Consider the following 13723-nt stretch of genomic DNA (forward strand, 5'->3'; position numbering starts at 1 on the left):
AGGCACTATTTGCTGAGCATCACATTCTTTCTACTGAAATCTTTATGGGATGATGGTACCTTTTATATATACTATTTTGTAAGGCGACACCATATTTCAATAACTCAATGGGTGAGAACAGTAAATCAGGTTCTACCTTATGAAAGAATAATGTATGAACAAAGGGGAAATGTGCAGAGATATGAAAATATATGGGCAAAGTGGAATAGATCATGCTTAACAATGGACTCAGGAATATCTAAAAACGCAGGGTAATGTGACCATGAGTGGATGTGAGAGAATGGAGTGAATGAGAGGAGAAAATGGAAATGTAATTAGATGTATATGAAGAATTGTATAAGGATATAAAATGTAACTATGTAAATTATTATGTAAGAAAAATATTTTGTAATAAAGAGTATTGAAAAAAAAGAGCAGAAGATAGCAGAGGAGCCCGGCGAGAAGACCCTCGAAGTCAGAAGAAGACCCCCGGATCTGTCTAATAAACTACTTTAAAAACCTGTGTTGTGTTTTTTTTATTAACACTTTTTCCCTCGTGTGAATGGGTAGGGGTAGTACCTTCCCCATACTCATTCACATAAGGGGGCCCCAGATCCCAGCCCCCCACCCTATTAAAGGTGGCTCCCTGATTATGATAAGCCCCTCATCAACATGGGGACAAGGTGCTTTGGGATGGGGGGGCCGCAGTGCCCCTCCTTCCCCCAAAGCACCCCTCATGTTGAGGGCACATGGCCTGGTATGGCTCAGGAGGGGGGGGGGGGGCGCTCGCTTGTCACAGCCCCCTTTCCTGAACGGCCGGGCTGCGTGCTCGGATAAGAGTCTGGCATGGACTTTGGGGGGACCCCCACACCGTTTTTTCGGCGTAGGGGTTCCCCTTTAAATCCATACCAGGCGACAGGGCTAGCAAGGTGTCAATCTCGCCGATGGAGGAGGCCTCATCTGAACAAAGCACCTTCTTCCACATATTTGCTGCATCCCCCACATGGCTTATGGCAAACTTCAAACAGGCTTTCTTTCAACACTAGCTTTCTTCTTGCCACTCTTCCATAAAGGCCAGATTTGTGGAGTGCACAACTAAGTTGTCATGTGGACAGATTCTGCCACCTGAGATGTGGCTCTCTGCAGCTCCTCTAGAGTTACCGTGGACCTCTTGACTGCTTCTCTGATAAATGCTCTCCTTACTCGGCCTGTCAGTTTATGTGGATGTCCATGTCTTGGTAGGGTTTTCAGTTGTGCAACACTCTTTCCATTTTCAGTTGATGGATTGAGATGTTTAAAGCTTGGGATATTTTTTTATCCCCTAACCCTCTTTTAAACTTCTCCACAACTTTATCCCTGACCTGTCTGGTGTGTCCCTTCATAATACTATTTGTTCACTAAGGTTATCTAACAAACCTCTGAGGGCTTCACATAACATCTGCATTTCTACTGAGATTAAAATACATACAGGTAGAATGTATTTACTAATTAGGTGACTTCTTTGGTAACTTTACTAATTAGGTGACTTCTTAGGTGACTAAATTTTAGTTAGGGGTATCAGAGTAAAAGGGACTGAATACAAATGCACATCACACTTTTCAGATATTTGTAAGAAATTTGGAAAACCATTTATCATTTTCTTTCCACTTCACAATTATGTGCCACTTTGTGTTGGTCTATCAAATAAACATGACAAAATGTGGACAATTTCAAGGGATATTTCAAGGCACTACCGTATATACTCGAGTATAAGCCGAGATTTTCAGCCTCTTTTTTGAGGCTGAAAGTGCCCCCCTCGGCTTATACTCGAGTCATTGCCGTCTGACTGCTCGATCAGCGTATCGAGCAGACAGACGGCGGACATACTACAATTTGAAAGCCGCGCCTCCGCCTCCGCCTCCGCCTGTGATAGGCGGAACACTGAATTTCCCAGCAGCCTGTGTTCCGCCTATCACGGACATCGTCTCATCCTCGTCCGTAGTACGAGGATGAGACGATGTCCGTGATAGGCGGAACACAGGCTGCTGGGAAATTCAGTGTTCCGCCTATCACAGGCGGAGGCGGAGGCGGAGGCGCGGCTTTCGAATTGTAGTATGGCCGCCGAGGCGCCGACGAAGAGCGGTGATCCTGGCAAGGCATGGGACGGGACGGAGGCAAGGCACGGCACGGGACGGGACGGAGGCAAGGCACGACACGGGACGGAGGCAAGGCACGGCACGGGACGGAGGCAAGGAGGCAAGGCACGGGACGGAGGCTCGGGACACAGGTAGGCTGGACACACACACACACACACACACACACACACACAGGGATGGATGGAGACACACACACACAGGGATGGATGGATGGAGACACACACACAGGGATGGATGGATGGATGGAGACACACACACACAGGGATGGATGGATGGATGGAGACACACACACACAGGGATGGATGGATGGATGGACACACACACACACAGGGATGGATGGATGGATGGACACACACACACAGGGATGGATGGATGGATGGACACACACACACACAGGGATGGACGGACACACAGGGATGGACACACACACAGGGATGGACGGACACACAGGGACGGACACACACACAGGGATGGACAGGCATGTCTCACCCTCGGCTTATACACGAGTCAATAAGTTTGCCAGTTTTTTTGGGGGTAAATTGGGGGCCTCGGCTTATATTCGGGTCGGCCTATACTCGAGTATATACGGTAATTATATATATATATATATATATATATATATATATATATATATATATATATACACACACATACATACATACATACATACATACATACACACACTGCTTCCAAATATGATACTTGGCTTCTAAAACTGGGGGTCAGACTAATGTGTAGCACTAACCCCCGAAGGAGCTGCTGGTTATTTTTGGACTTACCGTTACCTTCGGTTTTCCTTATGGCACGTCTAGGGGATGTCCCGTGGTAGATGGACCAGTAACTAGAGACTGACAATAGATCCACTTGAATGGATTTTATTTGCAAACTCAGACAATTGAACAGTCTTTCAACTTGGGATCAGAGGGTTGGAAAGGAAGTTAAGGTACTCTTAGCCCTTGTACACACGGTCGGAGATTCCGACAACCAAATCCGTCGGAGTAATTCCGACAGATTAATTCCGGAAGAGGTCCGGAAGTGATGTTACATACACATAGTCAGACTAAACTGTTGGAAAATCCGATTGTACATAACATGATGACATTATTTCGTTACGACGGGACTACGTTCAGGCTAGTAGCCAATAGCTTTGGTCTAGGAATTTGATCTGAGCATGCGTGGCACTTTGTCCATCGGAGTAGGCTACACATGATCGGAGTATGTCCGATAGGAGCATTTTGTCGGAAAATTATACCGCAAGTTGGAAAACTTGGTCCGTCGGATATTCCGACGGAAACAGTCCGTTGCAGACCACACACAGTCGGAATATCCGACAAAACGGTCCGATAGGACACACTCCGTCGGAATCTCCGACCGTGTGTACAAGGGCTAAGTGTCAAAATCAAAAACGTTGAAGAACTTGCTTACTTTGACTGCATCCAGAGAATAGCCATTCGCTATTTGCTAATTCCTGCTTTACAATAGCTGCAGTATGGAGGTCAATGAGGGCTTGTTTTAAAAATCCTTTACTGCTTTTTAACAATATGTAATTATTTTAATGCTAATCGTGTGGGCATATGTATACTTTAAATACCTATTTTATCCTAGGATACACAAACAAGTTTGATACCTTTTTCTTACCTACAGGAGAACAGATGTGATGACGGTGACACCTTGGCTTGCTCCTATTGTATGGGAAGGTACCTTTAATATAGATTTAATCAATGCTCAGCACCACAAAGCAGGCACTCGCATTGGTCTCACAGTATTTGCTATCAGAAAGTAAGTTAAAAACTACAATACATAACATTAAAGCTACTGCACATGTTGTTCAGATATAACTTTGGCTGGGTCACCATGCAGCATATTTGACCTCTATAAGTTGTGGTCTTTCCATCTGTCTGGAGCCATAACAAACCTGAATTGCCGATGGAGATATTGTGACTGTATCACAGTAAAGTGCAATAGATCTCTGGCTATTGAGATCTCTCCATCTGTCATTCACTTGGAGATCACTTATTTGGATTAATGCACAGTTAGTTATTGTCAACTTTGAGATTCTGTACTCTGTTTCACATATATAGACTTTTTATTGTGATTGTTTTTATTTTTAATTACATTCATATTTTTGCACTCATTTTATTATAATTAAATTAATGAGCTTCTGTGTCGGCTCATGCGGAGCATATTCGGTGAACGTTGACTGCACAGGACTATAGTGCTGATGAAAGCAATCTACTCTGAAAATAAGCGACCGGTGTTGCGGTCGGCCTGTGTGGGGCACACTTAGTGGACTTTGCTAAGTATTGGATCTCAGCGCTTACGATATGCCCGCTGAGCGAGTTCTGAATGGCTGGTTTCTTTTATCCTAACAGAGAATCAGACAATAGCTTCCTGGAGAGCTGTGGTAACATATTGGAATAATTAAAATCTGCCGATAAATCATCTGGATATTGCGGTGTCCATAGACTTAATTGAAATTAATAGCCTCCTGGTTCGAAAAGGACTGTCTGATTGCAATACACTTGTCTTGTGTGGCTTTAGTTATAGCCTGCTAGTAGGAACTGACATTTGCACAGAAAACTCTTTAAAACAAAGTAGCATGGTTTAAACGGAAAATATATTCAATTTGAACTTGGGCAAATTAATGCCGGTGAATGAACTTGCACCTTACATTTATACATAGTAAATGAACACTTTGCTACAAATCTAGTTAGAAACCAGGCTGATAGCAACAGATGTAGCATAATTACCTATTTATCCCCCTAGCTTGCTGTTGACTGCTTGGTAAATGTTTAAAGACATTTTGAGTATTTCTCAATGTTTAATATATATTAATCAGTTACAGCAGCCAACAGCAATTGGTCCAGACCAGCGTCATTTTGTGTTTGTTGTGTGTGTTATTTATGTATGTCCTGCTGGTAGTCTGTCTTTCATGGTATATGTACTGTATATTTATATATGGGTATTCTTTATGAATTGCTCTTGGTTTTTATTAATTTAATTGTGGTTAATAATGAATTTAAACATATAAAAATAAAAATATAATTTTTGAATGAATTAACCTTATTCTGAATAATTTTTTGGTGCCCAAAGTAACCCCTTTTGCAGTCCGTGCCTATCGAACTGCGTTTTTTTTTCTTTTTCTATATGCTATTAGGTTACGGCACCAATACCTTAATTAAGGATGAATGACTCAATTGTGGTCAAATAAAAGTGATCCTTTATTAGTGGACAAACTTGAACTTTTTTCCCTTTCCCCTTTCCCTAAAATGAATTTCCCTACTGCAGTAGTTATTAATTTGGAACCATTAATCAATATGGAGATAAGAGTTGTCTATCTCCAAAATTTCCAGACAGTTGGTGAGCTTTGCCTAGGAGGGAATTTACAGGTGACCCCGACAATCCAAAACAAGGAGCTTGAGACAATCCGGGAATCTCTGATAATCAGCCGGCTCAGGTAAGCCTTTTGCTTACATATGAGTAATTATACTTCCTTTATCGTTAAGGAATTTTCAGGACAAAGGGTACCTATTTTACTCCCCATAAATCGATCTGTATTGATTGGTGGTTATATGTTATGTCGTCACTGTTTACTGCCCATCGGAATGTTATAGATAAGAAAAGGCAACTTTTTGATATTCCAATAATTATGACACTCCTTCAATGCCACATGAACTGTTCCCTTGATCCTTTCCCATTAAAGGGTCATCCCCCTCTGAGATGCACACAAACTCGCACATATTTGGTTTGCTGTTGGGAGGGAAGTAAGAGACAACCACCCCCCTCTTCCCCTCCCTCTGTCATGATCAGGGGTCAGGCTCGAAAACCCAATTGCTATAGCAGGCTCACCTGAGGTTCGGAGTCTGTATGCCCTTTACACACGGTCAGACTTTCCGACGGAAAATACGATTGTGTGTGGGCTCCATCTGACTTTTTCCGTCTGAATTTCCGACACACAAAGTTTGAGAGCTGGACCTAAAATTTTCCAACAAAATCCAATGGACAAAGTGCCATGCATGCTCAGAATAAATTAAGAGAAGAAAGTTGTTGGCTACGGGCCCATTTATTGTTCTGATGTATGTGTTTGATGTCACCTCGTTCAGAATGATCGGATTTTCCGACAACTTTGCGCAAACATGTGTATGCAAGACAAGTTTGGCCCAAAATCCATCTGAAAAAATCTTGTCGTCGGAAAGTCCGACCGTGTGTACAGGGCATAAAGTACTAACTGGTGTTCACCAGAGCTACTGATAGTGGAGATGGATTTTGCTGCGTGTTAGTACCAGGTCACGGTCCTTGGGATCGCCCCACCAGGAGGTGAGCGAGGCGGGTCCAGTAGCGGATAAGCAGGTAAGAATCAAACAGAAGCGTGATCAGTAAACAAGCCAAAAGGTCGGTAACGAGTAGTTTCTGGTTGGGATCAGGCAGAAGCGTAGTCGAAAAACAAGCCAAGGGTCGATAACTAGCAGTAGCAAATATGGACGGCAGAAGGGAAGACAGGAGCGAGATACTGGATGGAGATTGCACTTCTTCTTTGCCAGAGTATTGTGTTGAGACACAGCCGACATCATGAAGTTCGTGCGAGGATCAAAGAGTTCAAGGTTCAGCAGAAATCAAGGCACAGGGCAGGGTTGTCCAAAAGATCTGACAAATCACTGTCTAGCATCTCAGATAGCTCAGTGAGAAGCAGTGGCGGAATTATCAGGGTCGCACCAGTCGCATTTGCGACTGGGCCCTTGAGTTCCGCCATTGTAGGGGGGCCCGCCGCCCGGAATATAGTCATTTACACGGAGAGTTCTGTAAGCTCCGCCCATCCTTTCTGGCTGCTCCGCCCATCCTCCCCGCCCATCCTCTCCACTCATCCTCTGCTCCTGCACTCACGGGGACAGTCCCCGCCCGCTTCGCCCATCTCCTCTGCGCGCAGAGTCTCCGCCCATCTTCTCTGTCCCCGCCTGCTCCGCCCATCTTCTCAGGCCACACCTTCATTCACAGGCTCTGCCCAGCCTCTCTGCTCGCCCAAGACCAAGCACGGAGGAGGAACGAAGTTACCTGCAAGTGAGTGGCACCCATCGCTTAACAACAACACTGCCACTGATACCCCCTCCACTGCTGCCACTGATACCCCCCACACCACCTCTGATACCCCCACACCACCACTGATACCCCCCACAACACCACAACTGCCACTGATACCCCCACACCACCAAAACTGCCACTAATACCCCCCACACCACTGCTACTGCCACTGATACCCCCCACACCACTGCTACTGCCACTGATACCCCCCACACCACTGCTACTGCCACTGATACCCCCCACACCACTGCTACTGCCACTGATACCCCCCACACCACTGCTACTGCCACTGATACCCCCCACACCACTGCTACTGCCACTGATACCCCCCACACCACCACAACTGCCACTGATACCCCCCACACCACCACAACTGCCACTGATACCCCCACACCACCACAACTGCCACTGATACCCCCCACACCACCACAACTGCCACCGATACCCCCCACACACCAACACTACTGCCACCGATACCCCCCCACACCACCACAACTGCCACTGATACCCCCACACACCACCACTACTGCCACCAATACCCCCCCACACACCACCACTACTGCCACTGATACCCCCCACACCACCGCAACTGCCACTGATACCACCCACACCACCACTACTGCCACTGATACCCCCCACACACCACCACTACTGCCACTGATACCCCCACACACCACCACTACTGCCACTGATACCCCCACACACCACCACTACTGCCACTGATACCCCCACACCACCATTACTGCCGCTGATATCCCCACACCACCACTACTGCCAATGATACCCCCCACACCACCACAACTGCCACTGACACCCCCACACCACCAATACTGCCACTGATATCCCCCACACACCACCACTACTGCCACTGATACCCCCAATGCTGCCACTGATACCCCCCACACACCACCACTACTGCCACTGATACCCCCCCACACACCACCACTACTGCCACTGATACCCCCTCACACACCACCACTACTGCCACTGATACCCCCACACACCACCACTACTGCCACTGATACCCCCCACACACCACCACTACTGCCACTGATTCCCCCTCCTCCCACACCACCACCACTAATACCCCCCACACCACCACAACCACTAATCCACCCCACGATGACCACTACTGCCACTAATCCACCCCACCATGATCCCATCCTGCAACCACCATCCTTGCCAGATACCATTCCCTTCCCCACCACTCATCCCATCCCACCCCCCCAACCACCACCCTCACCACAGATCCCATCCTCCCACCACCACTGCCACTCATCCCATTCCATCCCCCTCCAACCATCACCCTTTCCACTGATCCAATTCCCACCACCACATCTGCCACTCATCCCATTCAACCCCTTCTATCACTGATCCCACCCCCAAACCACAACCCTTGCCACTGATTCCATCCCCCCACCACTACTACTGATCCCATTCCCACCCAACCACCACTGGCACTCATCCCAGGGGCGTAACTACTGGGGTCACAATTGCCACTGAACACCTGGATGGGGGAGGGGGCAATTTTTCTTCTGCAGTCACTAAAAGTCTGCTTCTCCTCCTGTCCCTCTGATAGGCAGGAGGAAAATGGAGGGGATTTTTTTGATCCCCCTCCTATCCAGGTCCTGCTGCCCCTGGGATCAGTGGGAAGAGCCCTGGCTGGAGGTCAGGGGGGCCCTCCATGGTTTCTTGCACCGGGCCCTGAAGGTTCTAGTTACGCCTCTGGTGAGAAGATTTATTGCCAGACACAGCTGAGGTCCCAGGTTCAAGTCCAGGTCCTGACAGTACTTCCCTCGTCCCCTGGACGTCTTAGGGCCCGGTTTGTGAGGGAATCTCTGGTGGAATTCTCTTGTTAATCTAGGAACATGAACATTTTACTCTGGCCCATATCCTTCCTATTGAACCAGACATTGTAATTTGTTCCATATTCTTCTTCACCCTGTACCTCAACAGATGGAGGCTGTGGAAGAATTCTTCCAGAAAAAGTTTTTTCGTGAAATGGTTTGAGTAGCGAGATGTAAAACACAGATTGAATCTTCATACTGTCCGGAAGTTGTAGGCAAAAGGTGACTGGGTTGATCTGGGCAGAGATCTGGAAAGGCCCCACAAATTTTTGTCCCAACTTTGCAGAGGGAACATAAACATTCAGATTTTTAGTAGATAACCAAACTTGATCACCCACATGAAAGGTAGGAAGTCCTCTGCAATATCTTTCTGCAGCCTTTTGTAACTTTTCTGAGCTTCCCTCAAAGCAGTGGAAGCCCATCAATAGGGGGCACAGGGGAGCTGCCCCCCCCCCCCCCAGAGCTGGTCATCATAAAAAAAAAGTTCCTTTAAGTGTGCTGTGGGCACCTGACGCATAGGTGTCTATGGGAAGCATGATGAGCATGAAACCACGTGAACGAGTCTGGGAAGCTTTATTGGCTGCCTTTAGAGTGTCTTCGGGATGCAGACCATTGCGCCCCGAACACTCCCACTGTCCTGAGGTAGTTTATGATTGGCAGTGTCCATAGGATGTAGGGAGGTGCTTGCCAAGCAGAACTGCAGCGTCACTCATGGTTTCTTGAGTCCACTCATCGTCCTGGTCCCTGTGGCTATATCCTTGTACAGCGGGGGCAGCTCCTACTCCTCCTAGCCCGTCCACACTACAGGGGACCCGGGAGGCTGTGCTATGATTCTGCACTCAGTGAACTTACAGCGGCTCTGTCTCTCATGCTGTGACTGCCTGCAGGTAAGCAACAGACCTCTTCCTGGGAAGCCTCCACATTTCTTTACTCTGTTATGGGACTAGGTAGATTTGCTACTGCTATGCCGTCCTTGCCATCTACTCTGGGGAGCTGACAGGTGGGCGAATTGGTCTCAGGATCTCTGGAATGTGAGAAGAGAGAGAGCCCAATTTACAACAGATGTTTGTTTTGCAGGGATCGCAGTGAACAGCCCAGGCCAGCGAGACAGCATCATTTCACCGCTGCTAGGCTGATCAGTAATTAGTGCAACATCTCAGCCATATTCTTGGAGACAGAGTGGGCAAGTGCAAAAAGGAAATGAGTAGGGGATTGGGGCCAATGTGTACATGGGACGGGGGGGTAATATGTACAGAAAGGTGGGGGTAAAATGTACAGGGAGGGGGTAAAATGTACAGGAAGGTGGGGGTAACATGTACAAGGAGGGGGTAAAATGTATAGGAAGGTAGGGGTAAAATGTACAGGAAGGAGGGGTAACATGTACAGGGAGGGGGGTAAACAGATACAGAGATTGTATGGCTGAATTTGCCTTGCATTCACACCAAAATGGTATAGGGCTTTTTTTTTAGTCTGCACTGGAATCGGATCGCATGAGTGTGAAGACCTATGCGATCAGATTCCTGCACCATTTGACAGTTCGCAGTGTGATCTGCAAAACGATCTGGTGATGTCATTAACTTTGTATTTACACCCACAGAAATTTACATAGGGTAGTGTGAACGAGTCCAATGCAATGTGGGAACTGGCACTGAATGTTTTTGTGCCCGGTGTGATCCCCAGGCAGTGTCACTTCCTTTGCTGTCCAATCTGGACTTGTGTAAGTGTAAACCCAGTCTCTGTGTGTTGCTGCTGGATGGGCACAGCAGCCAGCAGGTGTACAGATCCAGGAACTCAGCACAGGGATGGTGGGAACCCCTCATAATGGGCACAGGAGGTGTATAGACCCAGGAACTCAGCACAGGGATGATGGGAAACTACCATTCTGCTCATTGACAGTGAGGTGTGAGGTTGTTGGTTCCTTAGATCCTGTGTTTCCAGAGATCAGGGGCTAAAGTTGCCTGTGGAAGACGCTGGGCCTGGCCCAAGGAGAGATGAGTCCCTATCTGCCTTTAGAGGGAGAATTGTTGAAACTCTGAAGCGGATTGAGACAGAAGAGGAGAAATTTGTGCCAAAGTGTTCAGCAAGAAGAGACCGGCTCTGAGACCTGAGTTGGAAGACTTGGAACAAGCTGCACGGAAGCAGAAAGATCTGGTGAGTTCTCTGAAGGAGAATAGTGGAGCATTTAAAGAGAAATATAGGAATGAGGAACGGTTTAGCCAAATGTGAAGAGGAGCCGCTTCCTGCATGGAAAGTGACCAAATCAGTGAGGAGATGCAGGTACAGACAGAGTCAGCAGAGAATGCAAAAATGGACCTGGAGGATGAGCCCAGCTCTTCAACACCTCAGGCATCTGCTGAGCCCTCAATGGCAGAGGCCTCTGTCCCCCTCCCTCTGCAACAGCAACATTAAAACATCTGAGCAGGAGGTTAAGAGAGGTACTGCAATGCTGTAGTTTATCACTAAGCTGGAATCCCTTTTGGGTGCAGCTTCCTCGGATGATGATGAGAAGATGGATACTGTTCCTAGCCCTGTGGAAGAGAGATCTGTGATCCACCATGAAGTCTGCAATAATTTGGGGGGAGGTCTCATCCCACCGTCAGCCATAACATTGCAGAAGTAACAGCACAGCAAGCAGGTATAGTGTGTGTGCGCAAGTTGGTGGTGTGAACTTTGATGACAATGGGCTTTCTGGGGGTTGTAGTGCTACGAGCAGTCATGCTCCACCATACAATACCATCTGATTTATCTGCTGAAAACAAGGCTTCAGATTTAAATTAAATTGGTGAGAGTGTTGGGAATAACTGTCAGCTTCAGTCTGCAGAGAGGAGCTCCATGGACAATGTAGTGACTTTGCCTGGACCAGACACAGCGGCTGTTCCTGAGAATAGTGGAGGAGATGCTGGGAGCAGTAGTTCTACAAATCTCCAGGAGTCTGCAGTGGACAGGACTGTGATGGAACCCAGGAAAGAAGCTGAGCATGCAGAGGGAGAGGGTGGGTACTCTGTTAATCCAACGACTGCTATCCCAGCTGAATCAGACTCTCTGCCAGCTGGTTTGATTGTGTTTAAGGACAAGACTGCAATTACTGGTGCTGTAAGAAAAATATATGCTGGTGTTGCTACTACAGGATTTAGGAGGAGGGAGCATGGAAATGTTTTATCTTCCTCAATGTTTAAAAGGAGGAATGTTGTGCAGCTTAAATGGGAGGGTGGAGGACTTCCTCCGCATAAGAGGGCAGTGGTGAATAAAATTCTGCAGGTGGGGTTTTGGCCCACAGATAGCTTTGTAATGTGACCAAAACCGCGCTACCCAAAATAATGTTAGCTGCCAGCACTGCAGACTTACTGCAAGAAATAAAACAACACTAATATAAATGACACTATAATCCTAAATCAATAAAGTAATAAATATCAAATTGACTTATGATATTCAATAGTGATCCCTATAGCATATCATGGATTAGATTAAACCAATCCAATGATGTATATCATCAATAACCACACTGTGCAAAATACATGCGATCAACAATACATTAAATAAATATATATATATATATATATATATATATATATATATATATATATATATATATATATATATATATATATATATCCACCCAAGTGAATATATTATAGTCCATAAACATCAAAATATTGAAGTATGGTGAAGAAGTGAAGTATCTTGAAAATTAAAGTGACTTCTGTGAATTGACTGCGGAAATCTACCACTACATGGAGAGAGGTTTACCAGATGTTTTGGACCTAACTAGGTATATACCTAATGAGTCACACGTGTTTGTTGGTGTAAACACACCCAGGGATACAGCTGGCAAACTTCCAAATACCCATGTACACCAGAACGGACAGATAATAACCCAAAATGGATGATGTAGATATTTATTTATTTATTTCAGTTACTTATATAGCGCCATCAATTTAAGCAGCGCTTTACATATATACATTTTACATTCACATCAGTCCCTACCCTCAAGGCGCTTACAATCTAAGGTCCCTAACTCACATTCATACATACTAGGGACAATTTAGACAGGATCTAGTTAACCTACCAGAATGTCTTTGGAGGATGACCATGTAGGATGACTGCGGAAGGTAGTTCTTCCCCCGTATAATGTAGACCAAAAAGAAAATACACCCTCGTAGTGTGATAACGTTTTAAAACATTTATTACACAAAAAAAGGCACAAAAATGGGTACTCACATAATTAGAGGCAAATATAGGCATACAATTATGATCTGGCTACGCAGTGGCATCAGCAAGCCCTTCCTGACGCATTTCTCCTAAACAGGCATCATCTGGGGGTGCTGGCTCACTGCGGTCACCGCATATTTATAGGATATGGGGTACTCACAATGAGGGTCAGCTCCCCGCCATCTGGATCCAGATACATACTACTTCCAGTAACACTAAGATGGCACCCGTGGCTTGCTATCCAAGCCTCATTCTGGTATATACATCCGGTCATTATATGTATATCTATGACTGGAGCGGCGCATCTAAATCCATATTACATATAAGTATCTGTGAATTTATCAAATCATTTGCACCTAAACATATCGCTAAATTATATATATATATATATATATACATATATATATATATATATATATATATATATATATATATATATATATATATATATAAAATTGTTTTGAAAAGGAGCATAAA

The 13723-nt window shown here is 45.9% G+C and overlaps 1 protein-coding gene across 1 annotated transcript in view; it reads left to right on the forward strand.

Annotated features, from left to right (window-relative positions):
- Positions 1-222: 222 nt before the first annotated feature.
- Positions 223-13723, forward strand: part of LOC143987431 (histo-blood group ABO system transferase-like) — a 66994-nt gene continuing 53493 nt past the window's right edge. The window contains exons 1-2 of the mRNA XM_077486138.1: positions 223-251; positions 3759-3893. Of these exons, the coding sequence (XP_077342264.1) occupies positions 223-251; positions 3759-3893 (164 nt within the window). The remainder of the gene's footprint in view (positions 252-3758; positions 3894-13723) is intronic.

This window comes from Lithobates pipiens, unplaced genomic scaffold (genome assembly GCF_037356315.1).
Source record: "Lithobates pipiens isolate NorthernLeopardFrog02 unplaced genomic scaffold, aLitPip1_a1.2 Scaffold_1, whole genome shotgun sequence".
Lineage (NCBI taxonomy): Eukaryota > Metazoa > Chordata > Amphibia > Anura > Ranidae > Lithobates > Lithobates pipiens.